Source organism: Girardinichthys multiradiatus, chromosome Y (assembly GCF_021462225.1).
Source record: "Girardinichthys multiradiatus isolate DD_20200921_A chromosome Y, DD_fGirMul_XY1, whole genome shotgun sequence".
NCBI lineage: Eukaryota > Metazoa > Chordata > Actinopteri > Cyprinodontiformes > Goodeidae > Girardinichthys > Girardinichthys multiradiatus.
Window position 1 is genome coordinate 12,263,398 of NC_061818.1, and position 20,060 is coordinate 12,283,457.

The 20,060-nt window shown below is 41.3% G+C and overlaps 1 protein-coding gene across 4 annotated transcripts in view; it reads left to right on the plus strand.

Moving 5' to 3' along the window:
* Positions 1-19,829, plus strand: part of LOC124863712 (serine/threonine-protein kinase N2-like) — a 59,291-nt gene extending 39,462 nt beyond the window's left edge. For 3 of the 4 annotated variants that reach the window (XM_047358163.1, XM_047358161.1, XM_047358160.1), the window contains exons 5-22: positions 4,429-4,574; positions 5,513-5,726; positions 5,816-6,010; positions 7,413-7,522; positions 7,661-7,804; positions 7,888-7,963; positions 10,570-10,711; positions 10,868-10,958; positions 12,706-12,797; positions 14,342-14,414; positions 14,668-14,759; positions 14,871-15,047; positions 15,157-15,219; positions 15,316-15,392; positions 15,836-15,978; positions 17,621-17,728; positions 18,312-18,392; positions 18,806-19,829. In XM_047358163.1, the coding sequence (XP_047214119.1) occupies positions 4,429-4,574; positions 5,513-5,726; positions 5,816-6,010; positions 7,413-7,522; positions 7,661-7,804; positions 7,888-7,963; positions 10,570-10,711; positions 10,868-10,958; positions 12,706-12,797; positions 14,342-14,414; positions 14,668-14,759; positions 14,871-15,047; positions 15,157-15,219; positions 15,316-15,392; positions 15,836-15,978; positions 17,621-17,728; positions 18,312-18,392; positions 18,806-19,009 (2,228 nt within the window). In that variant the 3' untranslated portion in view covers positions 19,010-19,829. The remainder of the gene's footprint in view (positions 1-4,428; positions 4,575-5,512; positions 5,727-5,815; positions 6,011-7,412; positions 7,523-7,660; positions 7,805-7,887; positions 7,964-10,569; positions 10,712-10,867; positions 10,959-12,705; positions 12,798-14,341; positions 14,415-14,667; positions 14,760-14,870; positions 15,048-15,156; positions 15,220-15,315; positions 15,393-15,835; positions 15,979-17,620; positions 17,729-18,311; positions 18,393-18,805) is intronic. The other variant, XM_047358162.1, reaches the window with a different exon arrangement.
* The last annotated feature ends 231 nt before the right edge of the window (positions 19,830-20,060 follow it).

Here is a 20,060-nt window from a genome sequence, read left to right on the forward strand (position 1 = left end):
GAGCGTGTTCATTGATGTGGAGGGGGGGGATTTTTTTCAACAAACCGGTTTTGTGGTCAGAACCAAACAATTTAAAATTGTTCGGTTCTGGTCACCAGATGATTTCTCAGTTTATACCCAGGAAATCAAATTTACATTCAGAAAACATCTAAACTTGTGAACTTTGAAATCTGAAATAGTTTTTACATCTACAGGGGTTGGACAATGAAACTGAAACACTTGTCATTTTAGTGTGGGAGGTTTCATGTCTAAATTGGACCAGCCTGGTAGCCAGTCTTCATTGATTGCACATTGCACCAGTAAGAGCAGAGTGTGAAGGTTCAATTAGCAGGATAAGAGCACAGTTTTGCTCAAAATATTGAAATGTACACAACATTATGGGTGACATACCAGAGTTCAAAAGAGGACAAATTGTTGGTCCACGTCTTGCTGGCGCATCTGTGACCAAGACAGCAAGTCTTTGTGATGTATCAAGAGCCACGGTATCCAGGGTAATGTCAGCATACCACCAAGAAGGACGAACCACATCCAACAGGATTAACTGTGGACGCAAGAGGAAGCTGTCTGAAAGGGATGTTCGGGTGCTAACCCGGATTGTATCCAAAAAACATAAAACCACGGCTGCCCAAATCACGGCAGAATTAAATGTGCACCTCAACTCTCCTGTTTCCACCAGAACTGTCCGTCGGGAGCTCCACAGAGTCAATATACACGGCTGGGCTGCTATAGCCAAACCTTTGGTCACTCATGCCAATGCCAAACGTCGGTTTCAATGGTGCAAGGAGCGCAAATCTTGGGCTGTGGACAATGTGAAACATGTATTGTTCTCTGATGAGTCCATCTTTACTGTTTTCCCCACATCCAGGAGAGTTACGGTGTGGAGAAGCCCTACAGAAGCGTACCACCCAGACTGTTGCATGCCCAGAGTGAAGCATGGGGGTGGATCAGTGATGGTTTGGGCTGCCATATCATGGCATTCCCTTGGCCCAATACTTGTGCTAGATGGGCGCGTCACTGCCAAGGACTACCGAACCATTCTTGAGGACCATGTGCATCCAATGGTTCAAACATTGTATCCTGAAGGTGGTGCTGTGTATCAGGCTGACAATGCACCAATACACACAGCAAGACTGGTGAAAGATTGGTTTGATGAACATGAAAGTGAAGTTGAACATCTCCATGGCCTGCACAGTCACCAGATCTAAATATTATTGAGCCACTTTGGGGTGTTTTGGAGGAGCGAGTCAGGAAACGTTTTCCTCCACCAGTATCACATAGTGACCTGGCCACTATCCTGCAAGAAGAATGGCTTAAAATCCCTCTGACCATTGTGCAGGACTTGTATATGTCATTCCCAAGACGAATTGACGCTGTATTGGCCGCAAAAGGAGGCCCTAAACCATACTAATGAATTATTGTGGTCTAAAACCAGGTGTTTCAGTTTCATTGTCCAACCACTGTACTTCTGCTCCAAAAAACGACATGTACATAATTGTCCTCGCAATATCAGCTTCAATTATTACAATCATAAAGTTCTGCAATATTTAGTGAACTTCTGTGTTTTAAATGCCACGCATTCACTCTCTGGATGTTGACAATTTATTTGTCCAGCTGGCCTGACGTTCACTGTCCTTGTTGACTAAATCTGATATAAATTTAAGTGAAAAATGCCTTAAAGCTCATGATAGGACCATAAAGGAAGACATTTAAGTAAATGCCATCATCGCAAAATTCAGCAATTATATCGGAATTGTATGTTTTGCTAATATCATGCATGGGGATGTTTCAAGTCCTTTTACAGGTCCTTCTCAAAATATTAGCATATTGTGATAAAGTTCAGTATTTTACATAATGTCATGATGAAAATTTAACATTCATATATTTTAGATTCATTGCACACTAACTGAAATATTTCAGGTCTTTTATTGTCTTAATACGGATGATTTTGGCATACAGCTCATGAAAACCCAAAATTCCTATCTCACAAAATTAGCATATTTCATCCGACCAATAAAAGAAAAGTGTTTTTAATACAAAAAACGTCAGTCAGTCAGTCATTTTCTACCGCTTATTCCATAGTGGGTTGCGGGGGAGCTGGTGCCTATCTCCAGCAGTCTATGGGCGAGAGGCAGGGTACACCCTGGACAGGTCGCCAGTCCATCGCAGGGCAACACACATACAACCATGCACACACCTAAGGGCAATTTAGAGTTACCAATTAACCTATCAGGCATGTCTTTGGACTGGGAGGAAGCCGGAGTACCCGGTGAGAACCCACGCATGCACGGGGAGAACATGCAAACTCCATGCAGAAAGACCCCAGGTTGGGAATTGAACCCAGGACCTTCTTGCTGCAAGGCAACAGTGCTACCAACTGCGCCACCGTGCAGCCACAAAAAACGTCAACCTTCAAATAATCATGTACAGTTATGCACTCAATACTTGGTCGGGAATCCTTTTACAGAAATAACTGCTTCAATGTGGCGTGGCATGGAGGCAATCAGCCTGTGGCACTGCTGAGGTCTTATGGAGGCCCAGGATGCTTCGATAGCGGCCTTTAGCTCATCCAGAGTGTTGGGTCTTGAGTCTCTCAACGTTCTCTTCACAATATCCCACAGATTCTCTATGGGGTTCAGGTCAGGAGAGTTGGCAGGCCAATTGAGCACAGTGATACCATGGTCAGTAAACCATTTACCAGTGGTTTTGGCACTGTGAGCAGGTGCCAGGTGGTGCTGAAAAATGAAATCTTCATCTCCATTAAGCTTTTCAGCAGATGGAAGCATGAAGTGCTCCAAAATCTCCTGATAGCTAGCTGCATTGACCCTGCCCTTGATAAAACACAGTGGACCAACACCAGCAGCTGACACGGCACCCCAGACCATCACTGACTGTGGGTACTTGACACTGGACTTCTGGCATTTTGGCATTTCCTTCTCCCCAGTCTTCCTCCAGACTCTGGCACCTTGATTTCCGAATGACATGCAGAATTTGCTTTCATCCAAAAAAAGTACTTTGGACCACTGAGCAACAGTCCAGTGCTGCTTCTCTGTAGCCCAGGTCAGGTGCTTCTGCCGCTGTTTCTGGTTCAAAAGTGGCTTGACCTGGGGAATGCGGCACCTGTAGCCCATTTCCTGCACACGCCTGTGCACGGTGGCTCTGGATGTTTCTACTCCAGACTCAGTCCACTGCTTCCGCAGGTCCCCAAAGGTCTGGAATCGGCCCTTCTCCACAATCTTCCTCAGGGTCCGGTCACCTCTTCTCGTTGTGCAGCGTTTTCTGCCACACTTTTTCCTTCCCACTGAGGTGCCTTGATACAGCACTCTGGGAACAGCCTATTTGTTCAGAAATTTCTTTCTGTGTCTTACCCTCTTGCTTGAGGGTGTCAATAGTGGCCTTCTGGACAGCAGTCAGGTCGGCAGTCTTACCCATGATTAGGGTTTTGAGTGATGAACCAGGCTGGGAGTTTTAAAGGCCTCAGGAATCTTTTGCAGGTGTTTAGAGTTAACTCGTTGATTCAGATGATTAGGTTCATAGCTCGTTTAGAGACCCTTTTAATGATATGCTAATTTTGTGAGATAGGAATTTTGGGTTTTCATGAGCTGTATGCCAAAATCATCCGTATTAAGACAATAAAAGACCTGAAATATTTCAGTTATTGTGCAATGAATCTAAAATATATGAATGTTAAATGTTCATCATGACATTATGGAAAATAATTAACTTTATCACAATATGCTAATATTTTGAGAAGGACCTGTATATAATTCTGATCTATCCAGACACAAAGTTACTTGGTCTTTAAAACTTTTATTTGGTTACATGCTTCTTTTAGTTTGTGCTTGGGATCTTGCAAAGCTGATTTCTAAGCTGTATTTATGCCATATTCAGTATTTATAATTTTTTCATTGAAAAGTTCCTTTTTCATATTTTTGCAACATGACGTGGTGATCTGCACAGCTTTATAGCTTGTGTTGAATTTTATCCTGTTCCAACATACCATCCTTGTTTTGGGGATCAATCAGTAGATCTTCCTGCTCTGGCACATCCCACAGACACAAAGCTGGTGAAAGATGCCTTCTGCTTGTTGAACTGGTGATGGATTTTTGACGTTTGCTTAAATGTTGCAAAAATTGTTCGTATTTGTCAGATTAATGCTGGTTGCTTAAAATATGTCAGATATATTAACTGTAAAATGCCGCTTATGTTAGTAATCTAGAAATTAGTGTCATCTAGCTGCAAAAAATACAAATTGCAACCAAGTAAATGCATTTTATCATTTTTTTCGGCAAACCTTCAGTATTTAAATTAAAGTGTGAAGCAAAATGTTTTTCTTCTTAGTTCCTATTTCTGCAGTTTCTGCTGACATGATTCCCGGCCGCACGTATCTGTGTGTAATGTTGACCATATGCCCTAACCCCTGTCTCCCAGGTAAGCCGGACCTGTGTGGGGCGGAGCTGCGTGTGGAGGAACTTTGGCATCACTATCGCGTGGAGCATGCCATGGCTGAGGGAGCCAAGAACATGCTGAGACTGCTGGGTGCTGGAAAGGTCCAGGATAAGAAGGCCATCGCTGAGGTCAGAGAACAAAGCCCGCCTGAGACAGCTTTAAATGTGAAGATCAGTTCAGTCGAACAAATAACTTTTGGGATTTTACGAGACAAACAGCTAAACATTACTATGGATGGAAATCAATTCAATCATAGTGACAGATTGAAATAAAGTTATATAAATTCAGTTTCTAATGCCAGTTAGTAAAACCTTTTCTACATAAGGAATTGTTCAGGGTAAATTAAATGAGCTGCTTTTGTCTTCAAAGTAGATGCATAAAGACAATCAAAAATGGAAAAAAAATTATCTTTTCCCATGTGTTTATCAAAGAAAACTCAAAAGGTTAAAGTGCCTTGTGAAAGTATGTAGTAATCACAAACTTCAGGATGTTTTTACTCTAATTTCATGTGATAGACCGACACAAAGTGGTGCCTAATGTTGAGGGGAGGAAAATAATATATGGACAGACGTCATTAGGAGGATCCGTTTTTTTTGTGAACAAAATATCTTTAAGTTGCGGTTGTCAGTAAAACTGAAATAAAACGACTTATCGATTTTTTTCTTGGCACGTTATTTAATCACTGAATTACCAGTACCGACCCTTGGCCCGGTGGTTGCAACCAGAAAGGACCGAGTTAAAGTTCTCCTCATCCCAGTTCTGGGCTATTCCTTTTGGTCTATCAAATAAAATCCTAATAAAATACATTGAGGTGTGTAGTTATAATAAAAAGTCCCCAGAGGTGTGAATACTTTTTAAAGGCAATATATGTGAGAGCCTTTTTATTCAGTTATTTAGTTCCAGGAGTTGAATTGATATTAAGTGGAGGTGGTATCATGGTTTGGGCTTTGTCATCCTAACCACAGACTTGAACCAGCTCACCGTTATGTTTATTGGCACTACTCCTCCAAGGTCAAACAGTGAGATCATTTTACTGATTGATCTCTTGCCCCTCTGTGCCCTGCAGGCCCAGTGTGGTCTGAGCGAGTCGTCTCAGCGTCTGGACCTCCTCCGGTGCTCCCTGGAGCAACGGCTCCAGGTGCTCCCAGAAGATCATCCCAAGGCCTGTCTCATCAAGGAGGAGCTGGTGCTGGCCTCTTCCTCAGCGTTCAGCTCCCAGCATAGCAACCCATATGTGCACAACCAGTATAGCACGCTGAGCAAACCGTCGCCACTCACAGGTAGATGCAGCAGACACTAACAGACGTCTCGGTTCGGGCCTTAATGTTCTGTAAGTGGAGGTGTTTATGAAGTGTTCTTCTCTTTTCAGGCACTCTTCAGGTTCATCTTCTCGGCTGTGTGGGGCTGCTGGACGTTGTTCCAGGACGGATCAGGGGGACCCAAGTGGTCCTTCCTTCTTTTTCTCAGACCGATGGGCGCTCCTCATTTAAATTGATTGGCCTCTATAGCCGCAGCACCAGCAGCATGAGCCTCAAGCTCCCCAGCAAGAATGACGAGCTCTCCTGTAAGGATCCCAACTCTACTTTACTGTTAGATTTGCTTTAGCTCAGGTACAAACAGGTCTTTATATGCACACACAGATAGGACAACCCAACAAATAAAGATAACTTTAGCTTTAGACTTGCAGAAAAGTAACTTTAAAGTAAGATGACCAGGCATTAATCAAACAAAACCAGAACTATAGATGACAGAAAAGCATACAATTACATTTATTGGCACTTTTGGTTAAGATGTGTAAAAAGCCCTGAAATAAATTCAGTTGTTTCTTGTTCCAGGTTCCTAGTAAGAGTTACAGATGTCACAATTTCTGGTACCACCGTTGTCAGTTCTCTGTACAGCCTCCCTTTGCCAATAGAAAAGCACATGTTCTCCTATGACAGTAATAGGGATCTTTGACCGTTTCTGTTCGCACAATCACTCCACATGGTCCAGATTCATCTCTAATACTGTCTTCTCTTCAGCTCACCTCACAGCTTTTCTGTAACATTTAGATCTGGGTACTGTAATATCCATGACGACCTATTTTAAGTTCACTGTTGTTGTTTTTTCTTCTTTTTGTTTTACAGACTTTTATTTAAAATCTGCCTGTATTTTGAAAAGTTCTCAAGGCCTTTTGAAGAGAATCAGGCCCAGACCATCACAGATCCTCTATCATGCTGAACAGGAGACATGTTTTTCAACATATTTATGTTTCATGCCAAACCCGCCCAGTGTTTGCTGTAAAACTCTCAGTCTAGTCTCATCTGACAACAGCACACAGTTACAGTCCCAGAATTGATCAAACTCTACATGTTTAAATTGTGATGGTAGGACAGAGAATGCTTTTCCTGGCATTACTCCCTTACCATTCTGCTCACTGTGCGTGGTGGTCCGATAAATATGGGTCTATGTTCAGCTTAGCGCCAATGGCTAAAACAAACAGGCCTCTTTGTCACATCATATTGATTCCCCAGGAAAACAGAAAGTATTGATCACTAATGAGAAGATCCTATTTATCCACTTTAAAATCTACTTTAAAAAATGAAGTATAAATGCTAAATTTATTTTAAAGAGATTGATAGGTATACCGAAAACCAGGCCGCCAGTGATTTATTGAAACCAATTATTTCAAAACATGGGCTTTTCCCCCCATTAAATAAATGTACTCAAACTAAAGGTTGGATTTTTCAAATTTTTACAGTGAGTTTTTTTTAAGGCTTTTTATCCATCATTCCAGGGGGTACCAATAAATAGCACTGTAACAAAGAGGTGTGTACAGCTGGGAAGAAACAAGTACAGTTGAAAAAAACTGAAGAGACAGAATCTTCACTATTTGCCAAAAATGAAATAAGATTTCAAATAAGCTCTTCTTAAAGGTTGTGTTAACTTGGACACGTGTTTGATTAAACCATTAAACAAATTTACAGCGGAGGTGAGCGCAGTGCTGAAGCTGGAGAACACTGTGGTGGGACAGACTCCTTGGAGAACAGTGGGAGAGCAGGCCTGGGACCACACCTTCATCGTAGAACTGGAGAGAGTAAGACTTTCCAAACATTTGTTGTGTTTAGAATACAATTTATTAGAAATGTGCTGTAAATATGTAATTATAAGTTGTTTTAAAGCTGTTGCTAGGTGATTAAAGAAAAAGTTACACAGTGTCATGTCCTGGCTTTAGTCCCGGGAGATGGAGATAGCCGTGTACTGGAGAGATTATCGCTCCCTGTGCGCCCTGAAGTACCTGAAGCTGGAAGAGTTCCTGGACAACCAGAGACACCAGGTCCAGCTGGAACTGGAGCCACAGGGGCTGCTTCTGGCTGAGGTGTGGCTCAACTCAGCATCACATGACCAAATACTGTGGAGCAACATCGGGTTTAACTTGCTTAAATATGTAAATGTCTCCAGGTTACCTTCTTCAACCCAGTCATAGAGCGAGGTCGACGACTGCAGAGACAGAAGAAAGTATTTTCTAAACAGCACGGTGAGTTCATGTGTGCACATCCAAACTGCTCACTGACAGTGTTTTCACTCATGAACAATGAAATGGTCCATAGACTTACTGTGGAAGAAAACACCAGGATTCCCACTAAACAAGTTGATTCTAGTCAGACTGGTGTGTTTTTTAGGTTTCAGCAGCCACTCCACTCCTGTTCGTTCTGGACACAGTTCACCTTCTGGTGTGCAGTGTGGCACCAGGCTCAAACCAGATGAATATTCAACAGTCAGAGGAGTAGACCTGACTTTAACCTTGAAAATACACATTTGACCTAATGTAGACATGATTTATGGCTACATCTATTTATTACCCTCATTATGTGTTTTAGGTCACAAACAATGCCAGAAAGCATAAGCCGAAACCCAAAGATGGCTTTATATGATTCAGTATTAAAGGTTTCATTTTTTTTTTCAGTTGCGCTGTTACAGTAATTTGAGTTTGAGTGTAAAAAACATGGAGACAGTGGTGATAGTGTGATGAGTTATTAACTTATTTGTAATGTACTGGCAGATAGAAACAACCCACATTTTATTCTAAAGTGTTTTTTAACGTTCAAGCTGCCGTCAATCACTTGTTCAGCCTGAGTCAGAATTGCAACAGGAATATTATAACATTATTGTTATCACTGTGATAATAACAGTATGACTAGTACACATGAAAGGATCTGGAATTATATAAATATGATTTGCATGATCAATATGATAAGTAATCAGGAAGTTCAGACCTTAAGACCAGTTTTCATGGGCATATCAGTACAATCTAGTTTGTTAGAAGCCTAACAAAAGCTTATATTGTCCAGGTGAAAATGAAGTTATCTGTTACAAGTTTTATTTTAAATCTGTCCAGTCTTCTGTAGAGCTGGTTAGCAGCTCTGTTTAATTTAAAGGTTTAATAGTCCAGAAGGGTCTGAGTAAAAACACTACCTGACCTGGACCTTCAGAGGCCCATAAAGACAGTAAAAAGGTCGGCCTATTATCTAAAGATCATCTCCAGGATTAAAGGACTAATGTCTGAGCAGGACCTTGAAAAACTAATTTATGGCTTCATCTTTAGTAGATTGTACTTGAACTCCTCCACTTGGGGAGTTCCTGCCTCATGTGGAGGAGTTCAAGTATCTTGGGTCTTGTTCACGAGTGACGGGAGAATGGAGCAGGAGATCGACGGATCATTGCGGCTGCCGCAGTAATGGGGGCGCTGTGCCGGTCCGTTGTGGTGAAGAGAGAGCTGAGCCGAAAATCGAAGCTCTCGATCTACGTTCCTACTCTCATCTATGGCCATGAACTTTGGGTCATGACCAAAAGAACGAGATTCCGGATACAAGCGGCTGAAATGAGCTTCCTCCGTAGGGTGGCGAGGCACTCCCTTAGAGATAGAGTGAGGAGCTCGGCCATCCGGGAGGGGCTCGGAGTAGAGCCACTGCTCCTCCACATTGAGAGGAGCCAGTTGAGGTGGCTCAGGCATCTATACCAGATGCCTCCTGGACGCCTTCCTCGGGAGGTGTTCCAGGCACATCCCACCAGGAGGAGGCCCGGGGGACTATGTCTCTCGGAACGCCTTGGGCACCCCCCGGAGGAGCTGGAGGAGGTGTCTGGGGTGAGGGACGTCTGGGTGTCTCTACTGAGTCTGCCGCCCCAGCGACCCAGTCCAGGATGAAGCGGAAGACGACGACGAAAGACAATCTTTAGCAAAATTGATTACTGCAACGGTGTCTTCACAGGTCTGCCTAAAAAGTTAATCAGACAGCTGCAGTTGATCCAGAACGCTGCTGCCCGCGTCCTCACTAGAACTAAGAAAGTGGAGCACATCACCCCGGTTCTAAAGTCCCTACACTGGCTCCATGTAGCTCAGAGAATAGAGTTTAAAATACTTCTGTTAGTCTATAAATCACTGAATGGCTTAGCACCAAAATACATTACAGACTTGTTGTCAGTGTATCAACCACCCAGACCTCTCAGGTTTTCTGGCTCAAATCTACTCTGCATACCCAAAACCAGAACTAAACATGGAGAAGCAGCTTTTAGTTCTTATGCTCCACTAATCTGGAATAAACTCCCAGAAAACTGTAAAAGCACAGAAACCCTAAGTTGCTTTAAATCAAGATTAAAACGTATTTGTTTAGAGGGGCCTTTGACTGGGCCATCTAAACATTATTAGTTAAGTTTTCAGTCCAACCTTCCTTCCATTTTCTTATCAATAATTTTATCATACTTTTTCAATAATTTTAATCTTTTTTTAATCATTTTAATTATTAATTTTTATTCTCCTAATAATTTGTGTTAGTTAATTATTTCATTACCTTTATGCCACTATAATGTACTTTTCCTATTATGTCTCTTTTTCTTTTTTTTCATGTACAGCACTTTGAATTGTCTTGCTACTGAAATGTGCTATATAAATAAACTTGCCTTACTCATAAAATTTTCATTTTATGGGTGTTTTCTCTCAGAGATCATGAACATTTCTAAAAAAAAGCAGATGCAGGAAACACAGCAGCCTTATCTGGCGTCACCTCTTTCAAGCTGCCAGAGGCCCATCTCACTGTACGCTGATGACATTTGCCTGTTTTTGACAAGTTTTGTGTTGTGTTTCAGGCAAAGCTTTCCTACGTGCCCGTCAGATGAATGTAGACATTGCCACCTGGGTCCGCCTGCTGAGAAACGCCATCCCCAGTGGAAGCAACACGCCCGCGTATACACCCAGCTTCGCCAGCAATACGCTCACACACACCACGGGGTATGAAAATGATTTACCTGAAAATTGGTCAGTTAATCTGAAGAATGTTACATTCAAAGTCAAAATAGTTAACAACCCTTGAAAAATTTGTTGTGTATGACTTTCAAAAAGTAACAGTAACTGTGCCACACCCATATTCTTTGTTGTTTTGTGCAGAGAAATCTCTGTGGAGAAGTTGAATTTGGACAGTGATTCTCCTCCGAAAGCTGAGACCCAGAAAGACGTGGTGGACGCCCCTGCACCCTTGGTGAGTTATACGAATGGCAACAAGCATGAAAGGAAGCAGCCTTAGGATTTTCAGGCATGGGACATCTTGAAGGGTATCATCTTACCTCGCTGTTCACCTCCAACCTGCCACCTTTGTTCTGGAGACAGTGCTCCAGTCACAGAGGCTGCAAGGGAACCTAAGAGAGGCCCAGAGAGGAAAGAGACAGAACAGGATGAATATCTGAGGGTTGAAATCTGAGGCACCTTTAGCCAGAGTTAATCTGATTGTAGAGGGGTTTAATTTTATCAAGTGCAAATCAATTTGTGTTCCTCCATATGAGGAACTCAGCATGAGGAGAAGCACAAAGACAAAAACTAAAGTAGGGATAGAGCATAAAGGTTTAAAACTTAAAGATAAATCAGCAATATGCTAGACCCACCACTTAAGATTTGTTTAAGTGAGAAAATAAATCCCTAACAAAACAATTTTAGGTTAGCAAAGTTGAATACTATGTATGTTCTGTAACTTTTTTATTCACTTAAGGAAAAACATTACTTTTGAAAATTTTAGAATCAGATGTCAGATGTTTTATTTTTTAAACAAAGAAAAATCACACAGATATGAGAACTGAACATCGGGGCTTTCTGGCTAATTGACAAATCTGACACAATAAATTTAATAACTTTCTGTAATGAGAAAAACGTAACACATTCAAGGTCGACTGAACTTTGTAGCCGCCAAGATGAATGAGCCAGTTTCTTTTTCTGAATAAATGTTTTACTGTCAGATAAAAAAAGATTGAGCTGTTGACAAGAATGTTTCCTTTGGAGCTTTTTAAACTTAATACTGTAACAACTTTGAAGCAAGGCGATGGCAGCATCATGCTGAGGGTCTGTTTTGTTGCCAGTTCTGCTGTTGCATTGCACCAAGTGGGTTGAATATTTAAGCAGCAGGCCTCAACTCAGCAGCTACTGTAGATGGTTGTAATACAATGAGGTCTTCCAACTGAACGATGATCCCAAACACGCATCAAAAACGATTTGGAATGAATAAATCAGGCTAGCTGAACTTTCTGGAATGGCCCCAACTTTACACATTGAAAATTAGTGGATAAGTTTTACCAGCTAAGTTCTTGCCAGGAAACCAACAAAAATAAGATCTACCATTTCTAATAAGATGAGTAATCAAATATCCAGCCATAATCATGCCAGAGTTTTTTTGATGGCTACAAAAAGCATATGTTTGAGGTGTACCTCTCTTAGGACATCTAACCAAATATTCATAAATATACTTGAGGCTGTATGTATATTCTGATCCTGTGAGGACTAGAGAAAATCCATCATTTCTCACTGTGATCCTGCTTCTTCTGAAGCTGATGCAAACAAACCGTTTTAGTGAGTAACAATCTAAATATAAAATCAAATTCTTTGCATGAATTTCTTTTCCTTTTCACTGACTTTGTTCCTAAACTCTAACATTGTCCTAGCATGTATGCTTGGACACACGGTAGTCCTAGGCCTCTGCTAATGAAGAAACTGCATTTATTTGAAACACCAGAGAGACTGAATGAGAGGGGCTCAAGCAGAGTCTGAGGGCCTGTGACAGATGGTGCGTTCAGTGGGGCTGAAACATTATGGCATTAATTACGCTGATGTTTTTAGACTGATAATTAACCAGGAGTGGGGGGGACAGGAAGGGGGGAAAGCTGTGTTTCTCCTCTATGCAGTCTGTTTCTTTATTTTACCTTTGTTTCACTTTCACCCTGCTCTCTTTTTCATCTGAACAGGAGCAGACGCCTGTCATTGAGCCCCTGCCAACGCCTGATGTCCCCGCTCAGGACCGGCAAACCAGGTCGCTGTCCCAGAGCTCTTTACGCAGGTGCAGAGACACGAAAGGACCTCCCACCGTCCTCTCTTCCTGTGTCTTTCTCACCTACAATGCACACATGATCCAAACACACTCCTCATGACACTTCGCAATATGGCCGCCTCAATGTGAGATCAGGAAAACGCCCACCTACACAGTATGAGCCTGTGTTAGGCTGCAACACCTGTTAATAAGTAGGTAGGGCTGCAGCCCACTGCCTACGGACAGGGCAGTAATTTATTATTTATACAACAGAAGCTCCTTGCAGGACATTTACTTCCAATCAAAAAGGTGCTGGAGTCTCCAGCAGGTATGCAGCAAGAAAATAACCCAAAAGTCTGTTTATGTCCTACCTGTGTTGTACCTGTTGATAATCCGAAAGTTTTTTCCCCTCTGCTTCTATAAAAGTACTTCTATGACACAAAATTGATTTAAAGGCAAAAGAGACGTGAGCTGGAAACGTTCAGGTGCATATCAATAAATCAGAATATTATAAAAAATAGAATTTATTTTATGAATCCCTTTTTAAAAAGCCAAATTCATATATTAAGTAGACTCTTTACCTACAGAGAGATATAATTCAAGAATTAATTAATTAGTCAATTTGACTGATAATGCCACACAGCTGATGCAAACTCTGAAATTCATTTTCTTCAAAACAATTTCATTACATAGGACCGATAAAAACAGATTTTTAATGCAGAAATGTTGGCCTACTGAAACTTATGACCATGTATTGTTCAGTATATGCACTCAGTAATTGGATGGGGCTCGTTTTGCATGAATTACTGCATCAATGTGGCGTGCTGTGCTGAGGTGTTAAGGATGGGTTTGATAGCTACCCTCAGCCTATCTGCATTATTATCTCTGGTGTCTCTGCAAAGATTCTCCATGAAGTTCAGATCAGTGAGTCTGCTGTGGCCAATCAGCACAGTGATGCCATGGTTATTAAGCCAGATGCATCTGCATGTCGCCCTTATAGTAAAGACTGAACCTGTTTACAGATCATGCTGTTTAATGAGTCAGAGATGCATCTGTCATCATTGTGCTATTATGCTAAAGCAACAGGGTGTGCAACTGGGCGTGACTGCTGAAAAATATGCAGCAATATGAGATTTTCCCTCTTTAATAAAGTCACTGAAGATTGGTTTAGGGATATATTTTAGTATTAAATTGGAGCAAGGAAAAATATTTCCAGATTTTATTCCTTATCCAGTTCTCTAAAGGTTTTCTCCATCTATCTATTGTTAAACTCCAAGTAATCTGTTTAGGAGTGAAACAGCGTTTCTCTGGAAATTAGACTTCAGTATTTTTCAGGTCTGATTAAATGTGGTAGATTAAAATGGAGAACGGAAAAGTATTTATATAATTATCAGATTTTATATTTCCAGAACAATTTCCAGTTCACAGGGAACTTTAGTGTTCCTACTTTAAAAATCGGATAAAGGGTCTGACTACTCTGGCCTAGTTCAGATTTTTGATGTGAGATATGTGAGAACCCTGGGAACAGTTTCTGTAAACATGATTAACTCTGTTTCATGTTGTGTTTCTCTCAGAGCCAGCAGAGGTCCTCTGTGTCTGCAGGACTTCAAACTGATCGCAGTTCTCGGCAGGGGCCACTTTGGGAAGGTTCGGCCCCCTATCCTACATCTGTTTCTTCAAAATGTGCAACTATTTAGCTCACTGAAGCTTCTAAAACCTAAACCTACCCACTTATTATGTACAGGGCCTTTTTAACTTTTGTTAAAAAGCTGTAGTATTCTCCCCCTTTTACTCTGATACCCCTAAATAAAATCTAATGCAGCCTATTAAAATGTAACCTTGTGCAACACTAAATTCTTTTATGCTGCATCTGATTAAAGTTATCTTTATGTACTCTCAGGTGTTGCTGTCAGAGTATAAAAAGACCGGCAGCCAGTACGCCATCAAAGCCCTGAAGAAAGGAGATATTGTAGCTAGGGACGAGGTAGAGAGGTAACTATGTTCTACCACACTCAAGCACTTGACTCACACCGTATTACAGCTGTATAAACACACCCCATTCACCTCGCCTTCCACCCCCTCCACACCTCTGTCCGTCTCCAGTCTGATGTGTGAGAAACGGATCTTTGAGACCGTCAACAGCTCCCACCACCCCTTCCTGGTCAACCTGTTTGCGTGTTTCCAGACCTCAGAACACGTGTGTTTTGTCATGGAGTACACGGCCGGAGGAGACCTCATGATGCACATACACGCCGACGTCTTCTCCGAGCCACGGGCTGTGTGAGTTCTGCTTCTTGCTGGATAAGTGGAAGAATTAAATGGAGTGGTTCATGCTGTAGCTGGGTTTGGTTTGGTTACAAAGCTCTCCCTGTCTTTGTCTAATATACAGGTTCTACTCAGCCTGTGTAGTCCTGGGTCTGCAGTTCCTTCATGACCATAAGATTGTATATCGGTGAGTACTTGGCTTACACACTGCTTGCATTGGTGGTAATATGAGTTTACTGATTTATCAACACTAGCTATAATCCCACTCCCTGCTCTTTATTAGGGATCTGAAACTGGACAATCTGCTCCTTGATACGGAGGGTTTTGTGAAGATAGCTGACTTTGGGCTCTGTAAAGAAGGTTGGTGCTTAGGATCAATATTTCACCTTTAACGTTTTCACACTTTGTCACTTTACAACCCGAAACCTTTAGTGTAATTTCTTGGGATGTTATTTTCTACTCAAACACAACCTAGAGGCACAAAGGTGATGTACAAGAAAAATTATTTATGGATTTCTTTTTATCAAATAAAAATCTGAGGTGTGGCATGCATCCTGCCCGTTTTACTCTGATACCCCTAAAAACACTGTGCAAACAACTGACTTGAGAAGTCACCTGTGTCTTTTTCAATGCTTCCTTCAAACTTTAGGTGACAAACTGTGGAAAAAAAATCCAGGGGGATGAATACTTTTCAAACCGACTGTATCCACAACACTACACCTGCTGCAGCTTTATACTCCTCTTTGTTATCCCCTCTTTAATGTCCTATTGCTCACCTTTAACAACGGTTTTTCCTTCCCAAGGCATGGGTTATGGAGACAGAACCAGTACATTTTGTGGTACTCCCGAGTTTCTGGCCCCCGAGGTTCTGACGGACACGTCGTATACCAGAGCAGTCGACTGGTGGGGGCTCGGGGTACTCATCTATGAGATGTTGGTCGGCGAGGTGAGTACACTGGGGCTGTTCTTCAGTGTCAGAGAGATCCGTGGAATCTGCAGGGAGGAACATAAGGATTATGCAAAAACTTAAATAGAAGTTTGTGTCAAATCTTGCCTACTAGTGTCTCATCGGAACATAATACTGTAGCTGTCTAGATAAAACAGCTAATATCAATAACTTCATCAATTTAGTTTTTGTAGTATAGTCTTTTGATATGCCATGTTCTTCTAACAAGCTTACTGTGGTGTTAATAAAGCCACCAAGAAGCTGGAAATACAGTGAACATTTGGACAGCGCTCATCTCAATCTGACTAATCAGAAAAAAAAAGATGTATCATTTTATGTATCTTTTCTGCTACTGAAGTTGTGTTTAAAGCTGTATAACTATTTCTAGGCTCCAGCTATCAACCCTGGTGGTGGCAGCGTCATGCTTTGGGCCTGTTTCACTCCCAGTGGTGTAGGTACTTAGAGGAAAGTGAAGGGAAGGAAAAGGAGTACCTCCTAATCCTTCAACTTTACATCGAGTCCATAGTTAGATGGTTGAAAGATGGACTCCTTTGAATTTTCCAACAGGACTATGACCAAAAAACACACCAGAACTGGTTTTGGAATGGACACAGAAGGGTTACGTTAAGCTTTCTCCAATGACCACAGTCACAGTATATATTTTTGGACTTTGCTTAAAATTTCAGTCTATCAAAGTTGGCCAGAAGCTTGTTGGAAAAACAGCAATTCAGATAAATCATTAAAAGCCCAAAATGAATATTATTTCACGCTGATAATGAATATTTATAAACTTTTAAGACCCAGGATTTTTACAGTGGGACCTGATTAATATCTCTATTAAGAAGTGAATGATTTGGGATTAAGATTACTGTTCCTTTAAGGGGGAAAAGAAAGGGTTAAAACTTTGTAATTTAAACATGACTTAGGCTAATCCTTACTTTTATTTGTCCTTACTTAAAGAAGAGAGGGTGTCTGAAGGACTATAGACAGCTGCACACATTTAAGCATTTAGGAGTTCAAAATCCAAAACAAATGTTGCTGAAGATCGTCGAAATCAACGCAGCCGAAAAATTAGCAGCAACGGTTTTAAATTAGTGGTTCCTAAAGTTGGGGTGGAGGCCCCACTGAGGGTCCTTAGACAACACAAACAAGACCCCGAGGTTGTTTTCAGACACAATGTGTAAATATGATTCTTCAGTAGCTTCTTTAGTAGCAGTGATTACTAGAAAAAACAAAATCAGTTTTCATAAAACTGATTTTGTTTTATGAAACAAGCTTTATTAGTATGCCTGTTTATGAGTTGGAAGACGTTGGGCAAAATGTTAGCATACAGATGTCAGCGTTGTGGCACATAGCTTGTTTACACTGCCATCTGCTGGTCTAATAGTGCCATGACCATGTCTGTCTGAGTTTCAATCAACCAACAACAAGAAAACAGGAAATGTAAGGACATGAGATCAAAACTACATGATAAACATCTAAAAAGTATTTATTTTTCTTTTAAAGACACATAATTGGTCTGGATGTTTATCTCTGCCCAACTGAATGAGAAAAACTAATTAACTCTCAAACAACAGACCAGTGAGAATCACAGAGGGTCAAAATGAAAAGTGTCTCATTTTTTTCACCCTTGTTTGTTCAGTCTCCGTTTCCAGGTGATGATGAAGAGGAGGTGTTTGACAGTATAGTGAATGACGAGGTGCGCTACCCGCGTTTCCTCTCCACCGAGGCCATCGGCATCATGAGAAGGGTTAGACTGATATTACTTTCTCCTGCTGGTTTCCTTTGCTTTTTTCATATATTTAAGAAGAAAGCTGAAGTATTAGACACAGTGCCTTGCAAAAATATTCATATCCATGACCCTTTTTTATGGGTTTTTTCTTTACAACCACAAATTTCAATGGAATTTATTTAAATGTTATGTGATAGACCAGTCTAAAACCATCCATAGTTTTGCACAATTTTCTTTCAAATATTAATCTGAAAAGTGTGGAGTACAAATGTCTTTAGACCTCTTTACTCTGGCACACCTAAATATAATCTAGTGACCTTCAGATGTCAGAATAAATAAAGCTGTTCTGTGAATCTCTGTGAACTGCAAACCTGCAGCTATACATTACTATTAGCCAAACATCTGGTCTTTATAAAAGAATAGGAAGAAGAAATGCATTGTTATAAGAAAGCCATAAGAAGTCCCATTTGATGTTTTCTTTAAGTCAGAATATATGTGCACACAGAGCAGTTAAAGGGGTATGAATCCTTGTGCAACGCTCCGTATATCCTTGTGTTTCAAGGAAGTTGTCACTAAGAGTTCTGTTGGTTTCCCTCATCAGTTGTTGAGAAGAAATCCTGAGAGGCGCCTGGGCTCTGGAGAGAAGGATGCAGAAGATGTCAAGAAACAACCATTTTTCAGAGTAAGTCTCTGATTTCTGAAGCTTTTCTGAGACATAGTCGAATGTTTCTAACAAGGTTTCTTCAAGTTTCTCAGAGTTCACTTTTAGACGTTTTAAATATTTAAATTCAAGACCTTCATGAATTACATAAAATAACAGAATAAAGAAATACTAAATGATGCTAAGCTTTAAAAGCCTGAAAACAACTTTACATTGTGAATCCCTTATCCACATCTAAAACAAGTTAAACAAAGTAAAGGCACCAGCAAATGTCTCAAAAAAAAATATTACAAGACGGAATGGACTAATGTTGAATGATTTCAGACTTTTTAAGATCTTAAACAGAAATGTGTAGGTTTTATGAGTCTTAGAACTCTGTCTGTATAGAAGAAAAATGTAGCTGCCTCACTAACTGATTAAAAACAACCTTTCAGAGCATGGACTGGGATGCCCTTCTTCAGAGGAAAGTCGCCCCTCCCTTCGTCCCGACCATTGCAGGGAAAGAAGACGTCAGCAACTTCGACATGGAGTTCACCGCCGAGGCTCCTGCGCTCACACCTCCCCGAGAGCCCCGCGCCCTCTCGCGGAAGGAGCAGGACTACTTCAAGGAATTCGATTACGTCTCCGACCTCTGCTAGGGCCTGGAGTCATGGAGGGGTTATCTGCCCACCATCAGCCATAGACTCTGATAGGAGATTGACAAGGGAAGGCTGACTGCTGTGCTGCACAGGCACCGTAGAACATGACGGAGAAATGAGGAGAGGATCCTTTTAACTCTGACCTCTTTCTTTGTGTGAGTGTGTGTGAGATGAATAGGACAGCTGAACTGAATGTGTGTGAACACCAAACCCAACAGCGTGTCACGCACAAGTTCTGGGCCACAGATGGGCTTCCAGATGTGGCTTTCAAAGAGGAGGGAAGCTGTGATGATAACAGACGTTTATCCAGATTATGTAAGAAATGGACAAATCTTTTGATGGATCCTGATGAGACAGGAAACTATTTTTTCCTCGTCTTCACTCTGGAATTGCCCCAAGCTCTTGTTTTTATCCCTGCTGTTTGTCGCTGGTAACTGCGTGTTTAAATGTGAACCGTGGCCCCTCTGCCTCAGTCATGCACTACCCGTAAACCGCCACTTGTGGGCGTCAGAGGACGTAGTAGAAAGAGAAATTGCTGTTTTATGGTGATTTGTTTTGCCAAAGAAAGGAACCACAAGTGGAAGTTTTCAAGGGATGAGCTGCTATTTGCGTGTCTGCTTAATCACCCTCCTTCACAATCGTTTCTTCCTGCTATTTTTCGGTACATAACAGATTTTTTAAAGCGTAGCTTTTCTCAGAAGGTTTTTTTTTATTTTTTGTGATAAACATTTATCTCTGTCTGTGTTTCTTCTTCCTTTGTCATTTGCTGATATAACTTGTAGCAGCTGTGATCCAGTAAAGATGTGAAACCAACTGTGAATGTATGTTCCTGTGTGGGGAATTTGTAGGCTGATGGGAGCTTGGAAAGTTCTCTGATTTTTGTTTATGGATAACATCCATCCACCCAGCCAGGAGTTCCGGGTTCATACACAGTCTGGAGAAGTAAAAATTTCATATCATTTTCCAACTCTGTATAGTGATGGATTAAACTAAATCCAATTCAGTTTATTTATATAGCACAAATTCACAAAACATGCCATCTCATGGCAAC